The sequence below is a fragment of the Aethalodelphis obliquidens genome, unplaced genomic scaffold, assembly GCF_003676395.1.
Source record: "Aethalodelphis obliquidens isolate GAN/ISIS:26980383/991018 unplaced genomic scaffold, ASM367639v1 scaffold102, whole genome shotgun sequence".
NCBI lineage: Eukaryota > Metazoa > Chordata > Mammalia > Artiodactyla > Delphinidae > Aethalodelphis > Aethalodelphis obliquidens.
In genome coordinates this window covers 1643804-1670279 of record NW_020838046.1, presented here as the reverse complement: position 1 = coordinate 1670279, position 26476 = coordinate 1643804, and the positions used below count along the sequence as shown (strand labels likewise).

The 26476-nt window shown below is 40.2% G+C and overlaps 1 protein-coding gene and 1 pseudogene across 1 annotated transcript in view; both read left to right on the top strand.

Annotated features, from left to right (window-relative positions):
* Nucleotides 1–12797: 12797 nt before the first annotated feature.
* Nucleotides 12798–24879, top strand: LOC113614704 (transmembrane emp24 domain-containing protein 2 pseudogene; annotated as a pseudogene).
* ZNF879 (zinc finger protein 879) overlaps nt 24474–26476 on the top strand; it is a 53709-nt gene continuing 51706 nt past the window's right edge. The window contains 2 exon segments of the mRNA XM_027096462.1: nt 24474–24567; nt 25646–25712. Of these exon segments, the coding sequence (XP_026952263.1) occupies nt 25680–25712 (33 nt within the window). The 5' untranslated portion in view covers nt 24474–24567; nt 25646–25679.

The window sequence follows — 26476 nt, the reverse complement described above, 5'->3', positions numbered from 1 at the left end:
TTTTTTAAAAGTGTGGGGCCCCTTAGGTAAGACTGGGCCCCCCTTAATTTTTAGAAAAAATACGTATTAATTTATTTGGCTGCACTGGGTCCTAGTTGTGGCACACGGGATCCCCGTTGCAGCATGCAGGATCTTTTAGTTGCGGCATGTGAGATCTTGTTCCCTGACCAGGGATCAAACCCAGGCCCCCTGCACTGGGAGCGCAGAGTTTTAACCAGTGGACCATGAGGGAAGTCCCTTTCTCCTTTCATTTTTTAATATGAGTGATTATATTAATTGCTTTTTTTTCAGGGATGTACTCATTTTTAAAATTCAGGTTTATTGAAGTATAATTTGCTTACAGTAGAATACACCTATTTTCAATGTTGTTTGTTGAATCTTGGCCTACAGTCATGTAATTGCCAGAAAAATCGAGATGTAGAACATTTACATCACCACAAAAAGTTCCCTTGTGCCCCTTGGCAGTCAATCCCTTCCTCCTCCTTCTACTCCCCGCACCAGGGAACCACTGATTTGATTTCTGTCCATATAGTTTTGCATTTTCTTGTTTGTTGTATAAAGGGAATTATACACTATGTATCCTTTTTCTGTCTTGCTTATTTCACTTAACATAATGCTTTTGAGATTCATCTACATTATTGCATGTAATGGTAGTGGTTTTTTTAAAGAAAAATGTATACCAAAATTTGTTTATTCATTTATCAGTGGGTGGACATTTGTGTTTCCAATTATGGGTTATTATGAATAAAGCTGCTGTAAAATTTTCATACAGATTTTTGTATGGACATATATTTTCATTTCTATTGAGTAACCTAGAAGTGAGATTGCTGAGTCATATGATAAGTGTATGTTCATCTTTATAGAAACTGACACACTGTTTTCCAAAGTATGAGAGCTCTAGTTGCCTCACATTTCACCAGCATTTTGTATTATCTTTAAAAAAATTATTTAAATAATTTTAATAGGTGTATTGCTGCTGAAATTCAGTGGCTTAAAAAAACATAAATTTGTTCTCTTATAGTTCTGGAGGCCAGAAGTCCAAAAAAATTGTTTCACTGAGCCGAACTCACACTGACTCTAGATTAGAATCCATTTCCTTGCCTTTTCCGAATTATAGTGGCTGACTGCAACCTAGTGGTATACTGCAATCTTGCTAAGCTTACTTTCTAGTTCTAGTAACCTTTTCATAGATTCCATCAGATTTTCCTATAAAGAATATCGTGTTGGTTGCAAATAAAGGTAGTTTTACTTTTTCCTTACCAACCTTGATGCCTTTTCTCTCTTTTTCTTGCCTTATTGCAGTGACTAGAACCTCCACTAAAATGACGAATAGAAGTAATGAGAGTGACATCCCTGTGTTGCTCCTGATTGTAGAGCATTTTGTCTTTTATCATCAAGCATGATGTTAGCTGTAAAACCTACTGTTAACATTGCAGATGAGGAAGCTCCTTTCTATTTCCAGTTTGATGAGTGTTTTTAATCAGAAATGGATGTTGGGTTTTGCAAATGCTTTTATTGTGCCTTGACCTGAAAACTCTGTCAAAGAAGTAAGCTTGGACGGTTTTGTAGGGCTCTTCTCCTTTGTTTCTTGTCTCTCAGGAACCAATGTCCTTTGTCGCCTGATGTCTTGTGTCTAGAAAATATTATTTCATATATCTCATCTGTGTTTTTTGTTATTGCTGTTGTTTAAGGTGGGAAGATAACTCTAGTTCCTTTTACTCTGTCTTAGCCAGAAACACAGGTAAACAGATTTTTCTGGCATCAGATGCATTTCAATCCATTGCAGTTAATATTCTTTTCTGATGTCCAAATTTTTCCATCTTTGTCCAATGGAAACTCTTCAAGTTGGTTCCTATGTCCTTTTGACATGACCCAGTAGTCATGGATAGTTTTCCAGCTTTCAAGCACCAGACTTATTTTGTGAACTCCCTGTCTTGGATTTGTAATCAGCCATTTCTCTATGGAAACTTTTTTTTTATTAAATGCTACTTAGAGACCATAATTTGTTATTGCTATTGGATTGTCATTCTTTCTAGTCCTTTACAGTAGATAGAGACAGGAAAAACCTTATTTTTTTGAGAACCAAACTTTGATTTCTGATATTTCCCAGTTCACATATTAGGCAAAAGGCTTTTCCACTTAAGTTCTTTGAAGCAACATTTTAAAAAATCTCAATAAGATAATTGAGAGCCGGCCCTGGAGGTCTCCACCTTCTCCACAAGTCTTGCCTGGGCCCTGAGCCTCTGCACAGAATCCGGGTGGGGGTGTGGCACCAGGGCTGCCTAGCTGCTCTAGGTGGGGAGAAGAGCTGGGCTTTAGGGTGCCCTAGTTCTGAGCACCCACCCACTGCCCTGGGACATGCCAGCCCATCCAACATTTCTGCGTTTGGAGGCGTGAACCTGAGACCTTGGGAGGTAGTACTGGCTAGGCTTTGAGTGGGCTTGGTGAGAGTGAAGAAACACCCTAAAGGAGAACTTTTCTACCAGGACCTAAGGCACCAGTGGCTTGGACCACAGGCCTCTTCCGAGAAACCTCAGCCAAGGAACAAATTAACACTTTAGTGGTTGGCAGTTTAACATCCTTATTGATTCTAGCTCATCAGTGCTTTTGTTTCCCCTCAACTACCTCCAAAATCCTGGAATGTAGTTTTTGCTGTCTGCATCTCGTGGAGTAGTATTACTGATACCAACCTGGGTTCTTGAACTCTTTAATCAATGGAAATTTATGAGGCCAGATGAGAAATTCAGGCAAGGCTTTATTGGGACTGGTGGGACATGAGGGAGCAAAAACAAGTAACAGCTTCCCTTGCTCACACTCCAAAGGGTAGCAGGAGCAAGCTGGTTCCTTAAATGGAGTGAAGGTGGGGCAGACCAGTGGGTCCAGCCAGAGGAGTGGCTTAGGTCGTCTGCCCACCCATTTGGTGGTGCTGTGTGCAGGGATCATGCACAGTACCCTGCTTTTGCTCAGGGAACCTCAGAAGTGGCTGTTAGTTTGTGCGCTTTTTATAGTTTATTGTTCATAATTGCCGCAATTGCACAAGAGTGTTGTTATTTTTAGTCCCATTTAGTTTCTTTGTATTTTGTTGCTGGAGGAGACCTTTGTCCAGGTGCAAGTGCAAGCACTCCGGTAAAGTGTCCCAGGTCCCAGTCTATCTTATTACGGCCAGCATACTTAAGTACTAATATCAACAAGGAGACTTAGAACTGAAATTTAGAGTGCTAACTTAGTGATTTTATTTTCTATTACCATGTGTACGTGGGAACCTGTACTTCCATATGTGGGAAAGTGAGGTTGGCAAGGTATGTACCAGGTATAGGACTATGAATATGCTGGATAAGGTATGCTGAAGAATCTCCCACTGAAGTCTGATACAAGATTTTCATGTTAATTGTATATCTAAATACCCTCTTGCAGGGGAGACATATCATAGATCACTTTGCTTTGTCTTTAAGGAGCTGATGTTGTACTTAACGTTCCAACCCTTAAAGCTCAAACAGCACAAGTAATTGTCACTTTGAAACTGAACTTTTTTATACTGTATTTGCAAGGCCAAAGGCTATGTAACAAACAATCTTGCATTTTCAGACACGAATTCTTTTATTTCTGTTAAACTGAATAAACAATTTTTGTTTCCTAGGCAACCAAATTTGCTTATAACTACCATTTAATTTCTTGTTAACAGAACATAGTGAAAAGACAACTTTGATTGTAAAGATATAATTACTATAATAAATAAAGTAATTTATATTAAAAAAGAATGTTGAATGTAGTTTAAGATTACTCAGGGGAGTCAAGATGGAGGAGGAGTAGGAGGACGGGGAGTTTACCTCTCCTCACATATGCATCAAGAATACATCCACAGGGACTTCCCTGGTGGCTCAGTGGATAAGAATCCACCTGCCAATGTAGGGGACACAGGTTCAATCCCTGGTCTGGGAAGATCCCACATGCCAAAGAGCAACTAAGCCTGTGTGCCACAACTACTGAGCCTGTGCTCTAGAGCCCACATGCCACAATTAATGAGCCCACGTGCTGCAACTACTTCAGTCTGAGCTCCTAGAGCCCATGCTTCACAACAAGAGAAGCCACCATAATGAGAAGATTGTGCACCGCACAAAGAGTAACCCCCACTTGCCACAACTAGAGAAAGCTTGCACACAGCAACAAAGACCCAACGCAGCCAAAAAAATAAAAATCGAATCAAATCTTTAAAGAATACAAGTGGAAAAATACAGAGCACCTGCTGAACACTAGCAGAGGAAATTAGACACCTAAAAGGACAAGAAAGATCCTCGTGAACTGAGTAGGGTGAAAAAAAAGAAGAAGGGAAAAGGAAGAGGAGAGGAAGCAGGATGGAACCTCAACCCCTGGGAGGGAGCTGAAGGAGAGGAGAGGTTCCCGCATCTTGGGAAGCCCCCTCACCAGCAGGGAGATCAGCTAGAACAGAAGAGGAGCTTTGGGGGCTCGGAGGAGAGTGCAGCAACCAATCTGTGGCAGGTAGGACAGAGTGAGACCTACACAGATGGTCTGTGCCACAGCCATGTGTGCCCCAACCTGAGACGTGTCTGCCGGTGTGGACGGGGTCTGGGTGATGGAACACGGGGATTGGAGAGTAGACCCAGGGAAAAGACTGCTGTTGGCTGTACAGAGATAGACTGAGGGTACAGGAGTGAGGAGCTCTGCAACCAGGAATGCTCGTGGAGGAAGTCCAGACTGCCATAGAAGCGAAGTGCCATTGCTGAATGATGTGCAAAGGGCAGGGCTGCCATTGCAGCCTCTATCTCCATGCACTGGTCCCTGCCTCCTTGGACACTGGAAAGTGCTCCCACCAGGGCAGGCTCTCATGCCCCTGGCTGCCTCCTCCTCCTCCGCACCCTGTCCCCCGTAGGGTGGGCTTTTGTGCTCCAGGGCATCCTTGGGAGTAGATGCCTGTGGGTGGCCCATATGCAGAGGTGGGGCTGAAACCACAGCTGAACCCCAGGGGCCATGCAACTAAGGAAGAAGAGCTGAAATCTCTCACAACTGTACAAATTGCAGATTTACACCCCTGCTACCGACTTTGTAAACTCAGCGCCTGCAGAACATCTGAACAGGCAATGAGTGCTCCCACACCAAGACAGGTCTAGCTTTAGTAGCTATGGACTTTGTGGGCACGTACATGCAGCGGTTGGGCCAGACTAGAGTCTGAGTTGCCCCCACTCACCCAGAGCAGGTCTAGATCCATGATTACTGCAATCAGGGACCTGACTTCAGTGGGTCTATACTGGTGGTCTGCTGAAAACAACATCTGAGAGGCACTAGGACCAATTGCTGACATACTCACAGTTAAGATGGGGCCAAGAGCAGTGCCAACAACAGTGAAATCAGAGAGTTCACACAACAGGTGAAAGGTGACACACAGAGAACACCCACAGGTGAACATCTCCAGAGGAGGAACACTCAGTGTCTTTTCTCCCAGTGAGAGTGCTCCAATCCCACCTACCTCACACCACAGATCAGAAACACAGCTATGAAACAGATCTGGGGTCCTCTACTCCAATAGCTAGGGAGCGGACCCAGCCCCTGACAGGGCAGTGGCAACCACAGAGCAAAAGGGAGGCCCTGCTCAATATCCAGTGCAGGCTCTGGTCACCACATCATTTGCACCTCCTATCAAGGGGATAATGGCAGCATAAACTGAGGAAAGAGGTGGCAGACTTCTATACTAAAAACAGCCCTTGCACCAAAAAATATTAAACCCACACAGGCTACACAGGGATATTCTCACATAAAAATAGCGCTCCAAGAGTGCCTGATGGTCTGGCATTGGGGGGAAGAACCCCCAGAGCATTTAGCCTTGATGGCCAGTGGGGCTTTAGTGCAGGAGCCCCCACAGGGCTGGGGGAAACAAAGACTCCACTCTTGGAGAGCACACACAAGTTTCATGTGCACTGGGACCAGCACAAAGCTGTACCTCCACAAGAACCTGAGCTAGACCTACCTAGGGGTTTTGGAGGGTCCCCCAGGGAGGCAAGGGTCAGCTGTAGATCACTGTGGGGGCAAGTACACTGGTAGTAGAGGCCTCTGGGAATGTTGATCAGCCTGAGCTCTCCCAATTTGGCACTGAGGCCTGGCCCCACTCTACAACATGCAGACTCCAAGTGCTGGAAAGCTTCAGGCCATACAACCAATAAGATAGGAGCACAGCCCCACCCAGCAGCAGACAGGCTGCCTAAAGTCGTGCTGAGCTCATAGCCACCTCAAAACACACTCCTTTACATGGTTCCCCTCACCAGAGGGGAAAGACCCAGCTCCACCCACCAGAGGGCAGGCATCAGTCCCTCCAACCAGGATGCCTAAACAAGCCTCTGGACCAACCTCACCCACCAGGGGAAGATACAAGAAGCAAGAACTACGGTCCTGCAGCCTGTGTAAAGGAGACCACAAACACAGAAAGTTAGACAAAATGAGACAACAGAGAAATATGTTGCAGACAGTGGAACAAGAAAAAACCACAAGAACAACTAAATGAAGAGGAGATAGGCAATCTACCTGAAAAAGAATTCAGAGTAATGATAGTAAAGACGATTCAAAATCTCAGATAAAGAATGGAGTCACAGGGCTTCCCTGGTGGCACAGTGGTTGAGAGTCCACCTGCCGATGTGGGGGACACGAGTTCGTGCCCCGGTCTGGTAGGATCCCACATGCTGTGGAGCGGCTGGGCCCATGAGCCATGGCCGCTGAGCCTGTGCCTCCAGAGCCTGTGCTCCACAACGGGAGAGGCCACAATAGTGAGAGGCCCACGTACCGCAAAAAAAAAAAAAAAATGAATGGAGGCACAGACCAAGAAGATACAAGTAATGCTGAACAAACACATAGAAGATTTAAAGAAAAAACAAACAGAGATGAACAACACAATAACTGAAATGAAGAATGCACTAGAAGGAATCAATAGCAGAATAACTGAGGCAGAAGAACATATAAGTGACATGGAAGACAGAGTGGTGGAAATCACTGCCACAGAACAGAATGAAGAATGAAAAGAAATGAGGACAGTCTCAGGGACTTCTGGGACAACTTTAAACACACCAACACGAATCCAGGAGAATGGTTACCACTGGTGGCGGGGTGGTGGTGGTGGAAGGAGTGTTGAGGATTAGATTGAGAATGGAGATTAAAAAAATAATGGCAATAATAGTATAATAATGTCTAATATTTGTATAGTGGTTACATTTGCCAGGGCTCTAAATGCTTTCTGTACTTTAGCTCATTTAATCCTCACAAGTCAATGGTAGTTACTAGTACTTTCTGCATTCTACAAAGAAGGATACCAAGTTATACTTCCTAACCATTGTACCAAATATTTCCTAAATTAAAAAAAATAGAAACAAATGAAACCATGGATAAAACATTAAGATATTTAATATCTTTTTTTTTTGCTGTACGCAGTCCTCTCACTGTTGTGGCCTCTCCTGCTGTGGAGCACAGGCTCTGGATGTACAGGCTCAGCAGCCATGGCTCACAGGCCCAGCCGTTCCACATCATGTGGGATTCTCCCAGACCGGGGCACAAACCCATGTCCCCTGCATCAGCAGGCGGACTCCCAACCTCTGCACCACCAGGGAAGCCCGAGATATTTAATATCTTAAAGTAGAAAAATAGCAACATAAGTTTGCTTTTGCTTTTGTTTTATTTAATTTGGAAATGTAGAGGTAAATTCCAGGAGAAACAAGGGAACTTGAACTTATAGGGGTCCCAGGAGAAGAAGGGAAAGGAAAAGGGCCTGAGAAAATATTTGAAGAGATTATAGCCAAAAAATTCCCTAACATGGGAGAGGAAACAGTCACCCAAGTCCAGGAAGCACAGAAAGTCTCATACAGGATAAACCCAAGGAGGAACACACTGAGACACATATTAATCAAACTCACAAAAATTAAATACAAAGAAAAATTATTAAAAGAAACAAAGGAAAAGCAACATACAAGGGAATCCCCATAAAGTTATTGGCTGATTTTTCAGCAGAAACTACAGGCTGGAAGGGAGTGGCATTATATATTTAAAGTTATGAAAGGGAAAAACCTACAACCAAGAATACTCTACTCAGCAAGGTTCTCATTCAGATTTGTAGGAGAAATCAAAAGCTTTACAAACAAGCAAAAGCTAAGGGAATTCAGCACCACCAAACCAGCCTTACAACAAATGCTACAGGAACTTCTCTAAGCAAGAGGGAAAAAAAGAAGCCACAACTAGAAATAAGAAAATCACAAATGAGAAAGCTCATGAGTAAAGGCAAACATAAAGTAATAGTAGGGAATTATCATACACATATATGATATCAAAACAAGCAACCATGAAAAGAGGAGAGTACAAATGCAGGAAATGGGAAATGCATTTGAAATTAAGAGACCAGCAACTCAAAACAGTCTTGTACATATACAGACTGCTATATCAAAACTTTATGGAAACTGCAAACAAAAAACAATAGATACACACACAAAAAGAAAAAGCAACCCAAACACAGCACTAAAGATGGTCATCAAATCACAAGAGAAGAGAACAAAAGCAGACCAACAACAAAAAAATCCAAAACAATTGAGAAAATGGCAATAGGAACATACATACTGATAATTACCTTAAATATAAATGGATTAAATGCTCTAACCAAAAGACATAGATTGGCTCAATGGATACAAAAACAAGACCCATATATATGCTGTCTACAAAGAGACCCACTTCAGACCTAGGAACACATACTGACTGAAAGTGAGGGGATACAAAAAGATATTCCTTGCAAATGGAAATCAAAAGAAAGCTGGAGTAGCAATATTCATATCATAAAAAGTAGACTTTAAAATAGAGACTATTACAAGAGACAAGGAAGGACACTACATAATGATCATGGGATCAATCCAAGAAGAAAATATAACAATTGTAAATATATATGCACCCAACATAGGAGTACTCAATATATAAGGCAAATGCTAACAGCCATAAACGGGGAAATGGACAGCAACACAATAATAGCAGGGAAATTTAACACCCCACTTACACCAATGGACAGATCATCCAGACAGAAAATCAGTAAGGAAACACAAGCCTTAAATAACACATTAGACCAGATGGACTTAATTGCTATTTATAGAGCATTCCATCTGAAAGCAGCAGAATACACATTCTTCTCAAGTGCACATGGAATATTCTCCAGGATAGTTCACATCTTGGGCCACAAACCAAGCCTCAGTAAATTTAAGAAAACTGAAATCATATCAAGCAACTTTTCCAACCACAATGATATGAGATGACAAATAAATTATAAGAAAAAACTATAAAAAACACAAGCACGTGGAGGCTAAACAATATGCTACTAAACAATCAATGGATCACTGAAGAAATCAAAGAGGAAATACCTAGAGGCAATTGAAAATGAAAACATGACAATCCAAAACCTATGGGGCACAGCAAAAGCAGCTCTAAGATGGGCATTTATAGAAATACAATCTTATCTCAGGAAACAAGAAAAATCCCAAATAAACAGCCTAACCTCATACCTAACGTAACTAGAGAAAGAAGAACAAACTAAACCTAAAGTTAGTAGAAGGAAAGAAATCATAAAGATCAAAGCATAAATAGTTGAAATAGAGATGAAGAAAACAATAGAAAAGATCAATGAAACTACAAGCTGGTTCTTTGAAAAGATAAAATTGATAAACCTTTAGCTAGACTCATAAGGAAATAAAGGGAGAGAGCTCAATTCAGTAAAATTAGAAATGAAAAAGGAGAAGTTACAACTGATACCATAGAAATACAAGGATTATAAGAGACTACTACAAGCAACTATACACCAATAAACTGGACAACCTAGAAGAAATGGACAAATTCTTAGAAAGGTCCAATCTCCCAAGACTGAACTAAAAAGAAATCGAAAATATGAACAGACAAATCACATGTATTAAAATCAAAACTGTGATTTTAAAACTTCCAACAAACAAAAGTCCAGAACCAGATTGCTTCACAGGCGAATTCTCTCAAACATTTAGAGAAGAGTTAATAGCTATCCTTCTGATACTCCAAAAAATTTCAGAGGAAGGAACACTACCAAGCTCATTCTATGAGGCCACCATATCCCAGATACCCAAACCAGACAAAGATACCACAAAAGAAGAAAATTACAGGCCAACATCACTGATGAACATAAATGCAAAAATCCTCAAAAAAAATACAAACAACCTGAATCCAACAACAAATCAAAAGGATCATATACCACAATCAAGTGGAATTTATCCCAGGAATGCAAGGATTCTTCAATATATGCAAATCAATCAATGAGATACACCACATTAAAAAATAATAAAAACCATATGATCATCTCAATAGCTTCAGAAAAAGCTTTTGACAAAATTCAAAACCCATTTATGATAAAAACTATCCAGAGAGCTGGCACAGAGGGAATATACCTCAACATAATAAAGGCCGTATACAACAAACTCACAGCTCACATCATTCTCAGTGGTGAAAAACTGAAAGCATTTCCTCTAAGATCAGGAATAAGACAAAGATGTCCACTCTCACCACCTTTATTCAACTTAATTTTGGAGGTTCTAGCCACAGCAATCAGAAAAGAAAAAGAAATAAAAGGAGTCCAAACTGGAAAAGAAGAAGTAAAACTATCACTGTTTGCAGATGACATGATGCTCTACATAGAAAGTCCTACAGACACTACCAGAAAACTACTAGAGCTCATCAATGAATTTGGTACTGTTGCAGGATACAAAATTAATACACAGAAATCTGCTGCATTTCTATACACTAACAACAAAATATCAGAAATAGAAATTAAGGAAACAATCCCATTTACCATCACATCAAAAATAATAAAATAGCTAGGAATAAACCTACCTAAGGAGGCAAAACACCTGTACTCTGAAGGCTGAGATGCTGATAAAAGAAACGAAAGATGACACAAATAGATGGAGAGATACACCATGTTCTTGGATGGGAAGAATCAATATTGTCAAAATAACTACCCTATCCAAAGCACTCTACAGATTCAATGCAATCTCTAATAAATTACCAATGACTTTTTCAACAGAATTAGAACAAAAATTTTACAATTTGTATGGAAACACAAAAGACCCAGAATAACACATGCAAACCTGAGAAAGAAAAACGGAGTTGAAGGAATCAGGCTCCCTGACTTCAGACTATACTACAAATCTACAGTAATCAAAAAAGTTTGTTACTGACACAAAAACAGAAATATTGATTAATGGAACACTATAGAAACTCCAGAGATAAACCCATGTACCTATGGTCAACTAATCTATGACAAAGGAGGGAAGAATATACAATGGAGAAAAGACAGCCTCTTCAATAAATAGTGCTAGGAAAACTGAATAGCTACATATAAAAGAATAAAATTAGAACACTCCCTAACACCATACACAAAAATAAACTCAAAATGTATTAAAGACCTAAATGTAAGGCCAGATACTATAAAACTCTTAGGGGAAAACATAGGCAGAACATTCTCTGACATAAATTGCAGGAATATCTTTTTTGATCCACCTCCTACAGTATGGAAAATAAAAACAAAAATAAACAAATGGGACCTAATGAAACTTAAAAGCTTTTGCACAGCAAAGGAACCCATAAACAAAAAGAAAAGACAACCCATAGAATGGGAGAAAACATTTGCTAATGAAGTGACAGACAAGGGATTAATCTCCAAAATATACAAAGCACCTCATGCAGCTCAATATATTAAAAAAAATGACCCAATCAAAAAATGGGCAGGGCTTCCCTGGTGGCGCAGTAGTTGAGAGTCTGCCTGCCGATGCAGGGGACACAGGTTCGTGCCCCAGTCCAGGAAGATCCCACATGCTGCGGAGTGGCTGGGCCCATGAGCCATGGCCACTGAGCCTGCGCGTCCAGAGCCTGTGCTCCACAAGGGGAGAGGCTACAACAGTGAGAGGCCTGCATACCGCCAAAAAAAAAAGGGCGATGATCTAGATGGACATTTCTCCAAAGAAGACATACAGATGGCCAAAAAGCACATGAAAAGATGCTCAACATCACTAATTATTAGAGAAATGCAAATCAAAACTACAAAGAGGTATCACCTCACAGTGGTGAGGATAGCCATCATCAAAAAATTTACAAACAGTAAGTGCTGAAGAGGGTGTGGAGAAAAGGGAACCCTCCTACGTTGTTGGTTGTAATGTAAATTGGTACAACCATTATGGAGAACAGTATGGAGGTTCCTTAAAAAACTAAAAATAGAGCTACCATATGATTCAGCAATCCCACTGCTGGGCATATATCTGGAGAATATACTTTGAAAAATATACATGCTACTTTGAAAAGATACATGCTAAAGCAACTATACTCCAATGAAAATTAATTTTAAAAATGTAAAATAAGATACGTGCACCCCAATGTTCATTGCAGTAGTATTTACAATAGCCAAGACATGGAAGCAACCTAAATATCCATTGACAGATGAATGGATAAAGAAAATGTGATATATTACTAAGCCATAAAAAAAAAAAGAATGAAATAATGCCATTTGCAGCAACATGGATGGACCTAGAGATTGTCATACTGAGTGAAGTAAGTCAGTCAGAGAAAGACAAATATCATATGATATCGCCTATATGTGGAATCTAAAAAAAAAAAAAAAAAGGTACAAAATGAACTTATTTACAAACAGAAATAGAGTCACAGATGTAGAAAACAAACTTATGGGCTGAGGTGGTGGTGGCAGCGATGGTGGCTCTGGAGGCCACAGTCCCGGTCCTGGTTTTGGCCCCAGCCCCACCATGGTGACACTCGCTGAGCTGCTGGTGCTCCTGGCTGCCATCCTGGCCATGGCCTTGGACTACTTCGTCAGCATTGACGTGCATGCAGAGGAGTGCTTCTTCGAGCGGGTCACCTCGGGCACCACGATGGGCCTCAACTTCGAGGTGGCCGAGGGCATCTTCCTGGGCATTGACATGGAGATTACAGGGCCTGATAATAAAGGAATTTATAAAGAAGACTGGGAGTCCAGTGGGAAATACACATTTGCTGCTCACATGGATGGAACATGTAAGTTTTGTTTCAGCAATAGGATGTCCACCATGACTCCAAAAATAGTGATGTCACCATTGATATTGAGGAGGCGCCCAAAGGACAAAACATGGAAACAGAAGCTCACCAGAACAAGCTAGAAGAAACGATTAATGAGCTCACAGTGGCGATGACAGCTGTAAAGCATGAACAGGAATACATGGAAGTTCGGGAGAGAATACACAGAGCAACCAATGGCAGAACAAACAGCAGAGTGGTCCTTTGGTCCTTCTTTGAAGCTCTTGTTCTAGTTACCATGACATTGGGACAGATCTACTATCTGAAGAGATTTTGTGTGTGTGTGTGTGTGTGTGTGTGTGTGTGTGTTTGTGTGTATTTTCTTCTTTAATCTGTTAATGTGGTGAATCACATTATTTTTAGAGTTAAAATTATCTGTATTCTGGAAAAGCCCAACATGGTTCATATATTATTACCATTTTTATGTATTGCTAGTTTGTGTGTCCTAATATATTTTTTTAATTTTTGAATTTTATTTAATTTTTTTTTATACAGCAGGTTCTTATTAGTCATCAATTTTATACACATCAGTGTATACATGTCAATCCCAATCGTCCAATTCATCACCCCACCAACCCCACCCCACCGTGGATTTCCATACTTAGTGTCCATAGGTTTGTTCCCTACATCTGTGTCTCAATTTCTGCCCTGCAAACCAGTTCATCTGTACCATTTTTCTAGGTTCCACATGCATGCGTTAATATACAATATTTGTTTTTCTCTTTCTGACTTATTTCACTCTGTATGACAGTCTCTAGATTCAACCACTTCTCAACAAGTGACCCAATTTTGTTCCTTTTTATGGCTGAGTAATATTCCATTGTATATAAGTACCACAACTTCTTTATCCATTCATCTGTTGATGGGCATTTAGGTTGCTTCCATGACCTGGCACTTGTAAATAGTGCTGCAATGAACATTGGGGTGCATGTGTCTTTTTAAATTATGGTTTTCTCTGGGTATATTCCCAGTAGTGGGATTGCTGAAAAATATGGTAATTCTATTTTTAGCTTTTTAAGGAACCTCCATACTGTTCTCCATAGTGGCTGTATCAATTTAAATTCCCACCAACAGTGCAAGAGGGTTCCCTTTTCTCCACACCCTCTCCAACATTTGTTGTTTGTAGATTTTCTAATGATGCCCATTCTAACTGGTGTGAGGTGATACCTCATTGTAGTTTTATTTGCATTTCTCTAATAATTAGTGATGTTGAGCAGCTTTTCATGTGCTTCTTGGCCATCTGTATGTCTTCTTTGGAGAAATGTCTATTTTGGGCTTCTACCCATTTTTGGATTGGGTTGTTTGTTTTCTTAATATTGAGCTTCATGAGCTGTTTATATATTTTGGAGGTTAATGCTTTGTCCATTGATTCATTTGCAAATATTTTCTCCCATTCTGAGGGTTGTCTTTTTGTCTTGTTTATGGTTTCCTTTGCTCTGCAAAAGCTTTGAAGTTTCATTTGGTCCCATTTGTTTATTTTTGTTTTTATTTCACTTACTCTAGGAGGAGGATCAAAAAAGATCTTGCTGGGATTTATGTCAAAGAGTGTTCTTCCTATCTTTTCCTGTAAGAATTTTGTAGTGTCCAGTCTTACAATTAGGTCTATAATCCATTTTGAGTTTATTTTTGTATATGGTGTTAGGGAGTGTTCTAATTTCATTCTTTTACATGTAGCTGTCCAGTTTTACCAGCACCACTTATTGAGGAGACTGTCTTTTCTCCATTTTATATCCTTGCCTCTTTTGTCATAGATTAGTTGACCATAGGTGCATGGGTTTATCTCTGGGCTTTCTATCTTGTTCCATTGATCTATGTTTCTGTTTTTGTGCCAGTACCATATTGTCTTGATTACTGTAGCTCTGTAGGATAGTCTGAAGTCAGGGAGCCTGATTCCTCCAGCTCCGTTTTTTTCCCTCAAGACTGCTTTGGCTATTTGGGGTCTTTTGTGTCTCCATACAAATTTTAAGATTTTTTGTTCTAGTTCTGTAAAAAAAAATGCCATTGGTAATTTGATAGGGATTGCATTGAATCTGTAGATTGCTTTGGGTAATATAGTCATTTTCACAATATTGATTCTTCCAATCAAAGAACATGGTATATCTCTCCATCTGCTGGTATCATCTTTAATTTTTTTCATCAGTGTCTTATAGTTTTCTGCATACAGGTCTTTTGTCTCCCTAGGTGGGTTTACTCCTAGGTATTTTATTCTTTTTGTTACAATGGTAAATGGGAGTGTTTCCTTAATTTCTCTTTCAGATTTTTCATCATTAGTGTATAGGAATGACTGGGATTTCTGTGCATTAATTTTGTATCCTGCAACTTTACCAAATTCACTGATTAGCTCTAGTAGTTTTCTGGTGGCATCTTTAGGATTCTTTATGTATAGTATCATGTCATCTGCAAACAGTGAAAGTTTTACTTATTTTCCAATTTGGATTTCTTTTTCTTCTCTGACTGCCATGGCTAGAACTTCCAAAACTATGTTGAATAATAGTGGTGAGAGTGGATATCCTTGTCTTGTTCCTGATCCTAGAGGGAATGCTTTCAGTTTTTCACCATTGAGAATGATGTTTGCTGTGGGTTTGTTGTATATGGCCTTTATTATGTTGAGGTAGGCTCCCTCTCTGCCTACTTTCTGGAGAGTTTTTATCATGAATGGGTGTTGAATTTTGTCAAAAGCTTTTCCTGTATCTGTTGAGATGATCATATGGTTTTTCTTCTTCAATTTGTTAATATGGTGTATCACACTGATTGATTTGCATGTATTGAAGAATCCTTGCATCCCTGGCATAAATCCCACTTGACCATGGTGTATGATCCTTTAATGTGTTGTTGGATTCTGTTTGCTAGTATTTTGTTGAGGATTTTTGCATCTATATTCATCAGTGATATGGGTCTGTAATTTTCTTTTTTGGTAGTATCTTTATCTGGTTTTGGTATCAGGGTGATGGCAGCCTCATAGAATGAGTTTGGGAGTGTTCCTTCCTCTGCAATTTTTTTGGAAGAGTTTAAGAAGGATGGGTGTTAGCTCTTCTCTAAATGTTTGATAGAATTCACCTGTGAAGCCATCTGGTCCTGGACTTTTGTTTGTTGGAAGATTTTTTTTTTTTTTTTTTTTTTTTGCGGTACATGGGCCTCTCACTGTTGGAGCCTCTCCCGTTGCGGAGCACAGGCTCCAGTTGCACAGGCTCAGCAGCCATGGCTCACAGGCCTAGCCACTCCATGGCATGGGGGACCCTCCCGGACCGGGGCATGAACCCATGTCCTCTGCATCGGCAGGCGGACTCTCAAGCACTATGCCACCAGGGAAGCCCTGTTGGAAGATATTTAATCACAGTTTCAATTTCATTACTTGTGATTGGTCTGTTTATATTTTCTATTTCTTCCTGGTTCAGTCTTGGAAGGTTATACATTTCTAAGAATTTATCCATTTCTTCCAGGTTGTCCATTCTATTGGCATAGAGTTGCTTGTAATAGTCTCCTAGGATGCTTTGTATTTCTTAGGTGTCTGCTGTAACTTCTCCTTTTTTTTAATTTTATTGATTTGAGTCCTCTCCCTCTTTTTCATGATGAGTCTGGCTAATGGTTTATCAATTTTGTTAATCTCTTCAAAGAACCAGCTTTTAGTTTTATTGATCTTTGCTATTGTTTTCTTTGTTTTATTTCATTTATTTCTGCTCTGATCTTTATGATTTCTTTCCTTCTACTAAGTTTGGGTTTTGTTTGTTCCTCTTTCTCTACCTCCTTTAGGTGTAAGGTTAGATTGTTTATTTGTGATTTTTCTTGTTTCTTGAGGTAGGCTTGTATAGCTATAAACTTCCCTCTTAGAACTGCTTTTGCTGTATCCCGTAGGTTTTGGATCATCGTGTTTTCATTGTCGTTTCTCTCTATGTATTTTTTTATTTCTTCTTTGATTTCTTCAGTGATCTCTTGGTTATTTGATAACGTATTGTTTAGCCTCCATTTGTTTGTGTTTTTTATGTTTTTTTTTTGTTGTTGTTGATTTTGTTTCTTGCGGTACGCGGGCCTCTTACTGTTGTGGCCTACTCCCGTTGAGGAGCACAGGCTCCGGACACGCATGCTCAGCGGCCATGGCTCATGGGCCCAGCCGCTCTGTGGCATGTGGGATCTTCCCAGACCAGGGCAGGAACCCATGTCCCCTGCATCGGCAGGCGGACTCTCAACTGCTGCGCCACCAGGGAAGCCCTGTTTTTTATGTTTTGTTCCCTGTAACTGATTTCTAATCTCATAGCTTTGTGGTCAGAAAAGATACTTGATATGATTTAAATTTTATAAATTTACTGAGACTTGATTTGTTACCCAAGATGTGATCTATCCTGGAGAATGTTCCATGCACACTTGAGAAGAAAGTGTAATTTGCTGTTTTTGGATGGAATGTCCTATAAATACCAATTAAATCTATCTGGTCTATTGTGTCATTTAAAGCTTGTGTTTCCTTATTTATTTTCACTTTGGATGATCTGTCCATTGGTGTCAGTGAGGTGTTAAAGTCCCCCACTATTATTATGTTACTGTCGATTTCCTCTTTTACGGCTGTTAGTAGTATCTTTATGTATTGAGGTGCTCCTATGTTGGGTGCATATATATTTATAATTGTTATATCTTCTTTTTGGATTGATCCCTTGATCATTATGTAGTGTCCTGCCTTGTCTCTTGTAACATTCTTTATTTTAAAGTCTATTTTATCTGATATGAGTATTGCTACTCCAGCTTTCTTTTGATTTCCATTTGCATGGAATATCTTTTTCTATCCCCTCACTTACAGTCTATGTGTCCCTAGGTCTGAAGTGGGTCTCTTGTACACAGCATATATATGGGTCTTGTTTTTGTATCCATTCAGCACTCCTGTGTCTTTTGGTTGGAGCATTTAATCCATTCACATTTAAGGTAATTATTGATATTCATGTTCCTATGACCATTGTCTTAATTGTTTTGGGTTTGTTTTTGTAGGTCCTTTTCTTCTCTTGTGTTTCCCACTTAGAGAAATTCCTTTAGCATTTGTTGTAGAGCTGCTTTGGTGGTGCTGATTTCTCTTACCTTTTGTTTGTCTGTAAAGCTTTTGATTTCTCCATCAAACCTGAATGAGATCCTTTCTGGGTAGAGTAATCTGGGTTTTAGGTTCTTCCCTTTCATCACTTTAAGTATATCATGCCACTCCCTTCTGGCTTGTAGAATTTCTGCTGAGAAATCAGCTGTTAACCTTATGGGAGTTCCCTTGTATGTTATTTGTCATTTTTCCCTTGCTGCTTTCAATCATTTTTCTTTGTCTTATTTTTTGCCAATTTGATTACTCTGTGTCTCAGTGTGTTTCTCCTTGGGTTTATCTTCTATGGGACTCGCTGCATTTCCTGGACTTGGGTGGCTATTTCCTTTCCCATGTTAGGGAAGTTTTTGACTATATTCTCTTCAAATATTTCCTCTGGCCCCATCTCTCTCTCTTCTCCTTCTGGGACCCCTATAATGCAAATGTTGTTGCATTTAATGTTGTCCCAGATGTCTCTTAGGCGGTCTTCATTTCTTTTCTTTCTTTTTTCTTTATTCTGTTCCACAGCAGTGAATTCCACCATTTTGTCTTCCAGGTCACTTATCCGTTCTTCTGCCTCAGTTATTCTGCTATTGATTCCTTCTAGTGTAGTTTTCATTTCAGTCATTGTATTGTTCATCCCTGTTTGTTTGTTCTTTAATTCTTCTAGGTCTTTGTTAAACATTTCTTGCAGCTTCTCGATCTTTGCCTCCATTCTTTTTCCAATGTCCTGGATCATCTTCACTGTCATTATTTTGAATTCTTTTTCTGGAAGGTTGCCTATCTCCACTTCATTTAGTTGTTTTTCTGGGGTTTCATCTTGTTCCTTCATCTGGTACAAAGCCCTCTGCCTTTTCATCTTGTCTATCTTTCTGTGAATATGGTTTTTGTTCCACAGGCTACAGGATTGTAGTTCTCCTTGATTCTACTGTCTGCCCTCTGGTGGATGAGGCTATCTAAGAGGCTTGTGCAAGTTTCCTGATGGAAGGGACTGGTGGTGGGCAGAGCTCAGTAAAACTTTAATCCACTTGACTGCTGATGGGTGGGGCTGGGTTCCCTCCCTGTTGGTTGTTTGGCCTGAGGCAACTCAACACTGGAGCCCATTCGGGCTCCTTTGTGGGGCCAATGACAGTCTCTTTGAAGGCTCACGCCATGTTGCACTTCCCAGAACTCCCGCTGCCAGTGTCCCCGTCTCCATGGTGAGCCACAGCCGCCTGCCCCCTGTCTTTGCAGGAGACCCCCCCAACACCAGCAGGCAGGCCTGACTCAGTCTCCCCTGGTGTCCCCGTTCCCCCTCCTGGGTCCCGATGCACACACGACTCTGTGTGTGCCCTCCAGGAATGGAGTCCCTGCCTCCTCCAGTCCTGTCGAAGTCCTGCAATCAAATCCCAGCAGCCTTCAAAGTCTGATTCTCTAGGAATTCCTTCTCCCATTGCTGGACCCCCAGGTTGGGAAGCCTGACGTGGGGCTCAGAGACTTCATTCTATTTCGTGGACTTCTGTGGTACAAGCGTTCTGCAATCTGTGAGTCACCCACCCAGCAGTTATGGGACTCGACCCTACTGTGATTGCACCCCTCCCACCATCACACTGCGGTCTCTCCTCTGTCTCTGGATGTGGGGCATCTTCCCTGGTGAGCTCCAGTGTCCCACTGTCAATGATTATCAAGCAGCCAGTTGTGATTCCGGTGCTCTCACAAGAGGGATTGAGAGCACATCCTTCCACTCCTGAAGAGACTTTTTTGAAGTCCAGAGGGTTGTTTATAAAGGCTTTTTCTAATGATCCCAAACTCATAATTCGCTGTTTACCAAAAGTCTTGGTCGTAATAATGTCATTAGTTTCTATGTTTTTATTTTCTAAACTGTACATTCACAGCTTATGTTTCTTTGTGATTAATATATATTGGGGAGAAACATTTTTTAGGAAAGTCATAGTGAAATTTGACATGTGATTGGCATGATTTCATATTTGAATTCTTCCTCCATTATACAGGTCCTTCCAGAACTCAAGCACTGTAAGTGGAATATAGGTGCATAGTCCTTATTATATCTTCTTTCCTTTGTTTTTATAATAAAATGCAGTCTGGTCAGGATTGTACTTTACTGATAGTACTTTACTAAAAATGACTGCATTCTTGGGATCCCTAATCCTGCAGTTCAAGTCATTAAAGATTCATTTTGTTGAGTCCTTATCAGAAACAACAATCTGAATCTTGACATTTTCTATCCAGCCTAATGGCAGAGCTCTGTGGCTAGAGTATGCTACCAGGTTGGTACTTTTATACTTTGTCTATCTTGTTTTTGCTTTAAAGATAAGACTTAAACCAACAACTTTTTCCCCTTTAAAGTTTTACTTTGAACCTTAGAACTCAATCACCTCCACTTAAAATTGTTGACACAAGCAGCTAATAACCATTTTTTGGTTTCTGCCTAACCTTTTAAGAAGTTGCTATTAAAGCCAATTCTCTGGGTGTTGCAGTGAACGGTAGTTCTTTTTCTTTCTATGATGGCCTATCCACTTTCTCTACTCTTAGCATGGAGGAGGTATGCGTTCACATAATTGGAAAAATCTGGATTTCTGATGCCAAAGGGTTAAAAGCCTCTTGGATTTCTTTGCAGTGATATACAGCCACTATTTTATTTTTGATCAGTGGCATTTTGGCCACTGTTTAATTAGTGTACTGAGCATTACTGTCAGCACTAGGGTGTTTGTTTTTCTTGGGTCTTTCATTTTTGGCACATGTGAATTTTGTTTCGTATAAAACAAAATGACTTTCTCTTGGCCTCTGATGATGGGTTAAAATTAAAGAAGCATCTAGTTTTTGTGTGGGGATGATCCAGGATTATGTTGTGACTGATGTATATTAGTTACTTGTACATTTTTTTTTGGATCTTTGCAAGGGGAAAACTACAAGTAACAAGTTTTATATAATTAATTTAAATCTGTTACAGTTTTTCATGTTCAGGATAAACAATTTTTCAACCTTGGGTGAAAATACTTGCAACAGTTTATGGTGACTGTGTTTTACCTTAGGACAACTGTTGCATGCAAATTTGTGTGCGTGTGTGTGTGAAAACACTTCAAAATTGAGTTAAAAGATGTAAATTTAAAATTGGTTGTGTATCTAATCTGCCCCAGGTCCAGTAAATAAACAATTCTTTTTAAAAACAAAAACAAAGTGAAACAAAAACGTATAGTTCCCATGGGGAAGGGGAGGATGGATAAATTAGGAGACTGGGATTGACATATACACACTACTATTTATAAAATAGATAACTAATAAAGACCTACTGTATAGCGCAGGTAACCCTAATCAATACTCTGTAATGACCTATATGGGAAAAGAATCTAAAGAAGAGTGGATATATGTATGTGTATAGCTGATTCACTTTGTTGTACACCTGAAACAACACAACATTGTAAATCAACTATACTCCAATAAAAATTATAAAAATAAATAAATAAGTAAGATTTGAACCTACAAAAAAAAAGATTATGCAGTGGCTGGTTAGATATTCATATATTGATTTGCTTAGTGGGTTCTATTGAATATTTAACATACACATTTAAAGATTTTTAAAACTTATTTCTGAAATTATGTCATTCTCCTGAATAATCAAGAACACTAACCTGCTACCATATTCTCTTTGCCACTCTCTTTTGTAATATTTTGGGTTTTAATTGCATGATTAATTACCCTCACAATATGCCTCAACATTAATTTTGACTCAAATGTTTTACTGATTAATTTACTTACTTCATTTCCTTGTAATCCATACAAATTTTACTTTCTTTGATGTTGTAATGAATTATATTTGTAATTAATTCCATCAGAGCTATTCTAGGAACTATAATCTGTGTAAATACTTTTGTTACCCAACACAAGTTCATGTGCCAAACAAACAGAAAAGTCGGAGTTTGGAGCAGAAAAAGGTTTATTGCAGGGCCATGCAAGGAGACATATGGCTCTGTTAGATGGCCTTTGTCTCTCAGGGCACATATCTGCTGCATGCCTTCCAAGATTATCAATTTCTGGTGTTCTGGTGGTATTTTTCTAGAGTTGTATGGTTTTTATTACTTTTCAAATTATACATGTGTTTTTATTATTTTAAAGAATATGAAGAGAAAAAAAGGAGGTAATTATGTGTATTCAGTCTGCCACCTTGTTTTTACTTTGTAAATCTCAATGCTGTCTTGCCAGTAATGGTTCATAATTGTTATTTTATTTTATATTTTATTGTGGTAAAATACATATAACATAAAATTTACCATTTTAATCATTTTTAAGTATATAGCTTAATAGCATTAAGCATATTTACATTGTTGTGCAATCATCACCACTAGCCACCTCCAGAAAATTTTCATTATCCCAAACTGAAACTCTGTACCCATTAAACAATAAATCCTCATTTCACTCTTCCTTCAACCATTGGTAACCACTATTCTACTTTCCTTCTATGAATCTGACTCTTCTAGATACCTCACATAGGTGGAATCATACAATTTTTGTCCTTTTGTGTCTGCCTTATTTTACTCTGCATGTCTTCAAGATTCATCCATGTTGTAGCATGTATTGGATTTTCCTTCATTTTATGGCTGAATAATACTTCCTTGTACGGATAGACCACATTTTGTTTATCCATTCATCCATTCATTGACACTTCAGTTGTTTCTACCTTTTGACTACTGTGAATAATGTTGCCGTGAACATTAGTGTACAAATACCTGCTTGAGTCCTTGCTTTCAATTCTTTGGGGAATATACCTAGAAGTGGAATTGCTGGATTATATGGTAATTCTATTTTTAATTTTTTGAGGAACCGCCTGTCAACTACAAATTGGCACTTGCCATTGGCACTTGCCATCTACCTCCAAGGTAGATGTGCTGCTGCAGCTGCTGACTTTCAACACCCCCTGAAAGGAATTCAGGGTGGAGAGCAGAAATGAGGCACTCTGTGCTCTGGGAAAAACTGGCAGAACATGTCTTCAGATAGTCAGATATTTTCAGGAGACAATTTTATGAGTCCAATTCTTGCATCTCCTAATATCTAGAAAAGCACTAAGCACCTTCATGGTGATGATTGCTCCTCGTGACTAGCAGAAACCTTCTGCAAAAAAATATGTGCTTGATTGCATGTACTCCCCCTTCACCAAAATCACAAATATACTGACCTCCCCCAATACCTCTTTGGAGCAGTTTCTCAGAGCTATCTGAAATGCTATCTCCCAGGCTATAGTCCTCATTTCGCCCCAAATAAAACTTGACTCACAACTTGCACGTTGTGCATTTTTTAAAGTCGACACGCCGTACTATTTTCCACAGCAGCTGCACCATTTTACATTGTCACCAGCAATTCACAAGGATTCAATTTCAACAAGTCCTCACCAACACTTGTTTTTTTCTGTATTATTTTGTTTTTGTCTTTGTTTGTTTTGATAGCAGCTATCCTAATGGGTGTAAAGTGATAGCTCATTGTGGTTTTGATTTGCATTTCCCTAATGGTAAGTAATGTGTATTGTTATCTTTTATCGATACATAACAAACTTATTTTGTCCAACTTAACTATTTTTACTTTGAAATATACTTGTCTTTGTAACATTGTGATCCCAGATTTCTTTTTCATATTATTTTTCCGGGTATATCTTAATTCATCTCTTTATTTTCTACCTTAAGGTACCCTTTGATTTTAGGTCTGTTTTTGTAAACCGTAATGGTGGATATTTTAAAAAGCATTCATTCAACACTTATTGAATACGTATTATTTGGTATGTACAGTGCCAGACAATGAGGATGCAGTTGTAAAGAAGGGAAGTACAGTCAATACTGGAAGACAAGCTTTACAATTTAAAGGAACCCTTTTAAAAGAAGTAATGAGTGTCATGAAAAGGGAAATACTAGGTCTATGTTTTTGTTTTTACCCAGTGTGTCAGTTAAAAAATATATCTTTTATCATAGGCTTCAAAATTTAGACAATTTTTTTAATTCAAAAATTTGTTAGATTCTAAGTTTTCTCAATAACCAATAAGGAGCAGCAAACGTCTAGTCGTCCACATTTTCTATTACATATTCACTTTCCCTCCTACTATCATTGTCATCATAATTATGAATAAAAAGGGTGCGAGAGAGGACATGTGGTTACAGCAGAGGCTCCAACTTCCTCTGCCTTCTAGCAAGACTGCTTTTTCTAGCAAGACTCTAGCCTTCCCACCGTTGGCCCTTCTCGTACCCCGTAGAGTGCCGTAGAGTGCAGACGTCTGGGAAGTATAGTTCGAAAGGAAAAGCTCTGCGGTTCTCCTTTGCGCACGCGCATTTTTGTCCGGCGGCCTGGCGGCGGTGGCGACAACAAATATCCCTGCTCTAGGTGTTCCCCTTGCCTGCAGTAAGGGCCGCAGCTTCGAGTCCCCGTCCTGGCGAGCCCAGGTACAGACTGCCGGTGAGAATGGGCCCGGGGTGTGCGCCTCCTACGGCGGAGCCAGGACAGAAGGCCAGCCGCGGCGCGAGCCCCAGCTCTGGGCGTGCCAGCCCAGGCGGCCTTGGCAGGTGAACGCAGCCCGAGAAGGGGGCGTTGCCCGGGGAGGTCTCCCCGCCCGACAGCTGGGCCTATGCCTGGGGCAAGGCTCCTGGAGAAACGGCACTCGAAAAGAGATTGCAGCAAGCTGTGCCTTGTTTTCAGGGTTCGTGAACCCTGGGGCGGTTTTCACCTTGTTCCATTGGTTGGTTTTTCCCCCCTAGAGTTTAAACTTTATGTTTATCCGTTTTTGCCAACCTTGTTTTTTGACATTGTTCTAGAGTGAATCCTAAGTGATTTAACTGTTTACTTTTTTGTTTAGAGTAATTTTGTACGCTTGCAAAGTTACTTCCCTTTTCTCTAAATTTTAAATTCATTTCTAGCCAACGAAGCTATTTCTTCTAAGTCTTGTATTTTTGGGGGTGTGGGCGTAGGGAAGGTGGATAGGTAATGTTTCCTTTTACGTTTAAGGAGCTTTGATAACTCTTTCTTCGAAAGGAAACACAGTTTCCAAAAACACAGCTAATTTTTGGTTGACTACTTCTGAAAAGGACATCAATTCTTAAAATGACTTTTGAAGAATTATTATATCATAATTACTGTAGCTCAAAGTACCTAAATGCAGGTGTGTGGAATATTTATGTCATTTCTCAATGATTAAACATTTCTGTGAGCCCGGTGTGACTGCCCTTTACACTGTTAATGCATATCAGATAGTTCTAAGCCCTTAGTTTGATTCCTCTTTATTCATAAACCACTGGCTGAAAGGTAGCAGGCCCAGTGACTGGCAGTCTTCTTACTGCCCACTCCTGGTTTTGGTGGTCAAGCACAGGGCCCCTCCCACTCAGGAATGCCTAGGCTTCCAGGTTCCTTCTGGTTTCCTTCTGCAAGGTGCTCAGCGTGTGGAGACTTCTTAACCTAGCCTAACCCTGATGAGGACGGGAGTGCAGACAGGATGGAGAGACCTCACAGTTTCTTTCAACGTTTCAGGTGCCTTCTCCAAGTGGAGCAGCAGGAGGGAGACATGGCCACAAGATTGCTGCCAGCCCAGGCTCTGGTATGTGAAGGCTTCTTTCTTGAACTACCTTCTGGGTTCAGAGGTGGGGAACATGCTTCATCCATTGTTGAGCTTTTCTAGGTAATGAAGCCCATTGAGGGACTAGAAGGCCTGGTAGTTGAGGAACTTCAGAAAGAAGGTGTTTCCCTTGCTGCAGGGCCAGTCTCATTTTGAATTTTCTACGTAACAGTTAGTGCTTGTTGACTAGGAAATGAATGGGCCCACAGGCCCCATGCCAGTGCCACACCCAGAGCTTTGTGTGGGATCCAGGTCTGTTTTGCCTTGGGGAGGGCAGAGACATGGGGGAGTCAGATCTTTCCATAATGCTAGGAAATCGAAGAGGAAGGTCTCTATCCTCAAGGTATTGAGAACCAGTCTACTCCAGTAATACCTGGTGAGGGTCCAGGTGATTTTCTAAGAAGATCCTAGAAAGAAGACCTCTGAGTCAGCAGGTGTGGTCAGGGATACTCCCTCCTATTGTGCGATTTTGCACATGCAAGCAGGATTAGGCTCGTACAGATGGTGAAAGGAAAAGAAGTCGCAATTTGGGCAGTGGTTTGCGGGGACAGATTTGGGAAGTGAGCCTTCCCTGAAGTGGGAAGCATCTGGTTCACAGTGATTTTTTTCCCTTCTTTGCCCTTTCACTTGGGGAACTATAATTAAAAACATAATCTCTTCCCAACCCAGGAAACCTTTCCACAAAGGTAGAAGAGAAAGAAAACACTTTTATTATTGAATAAACATTAAGCCAGAATGTAATGTGC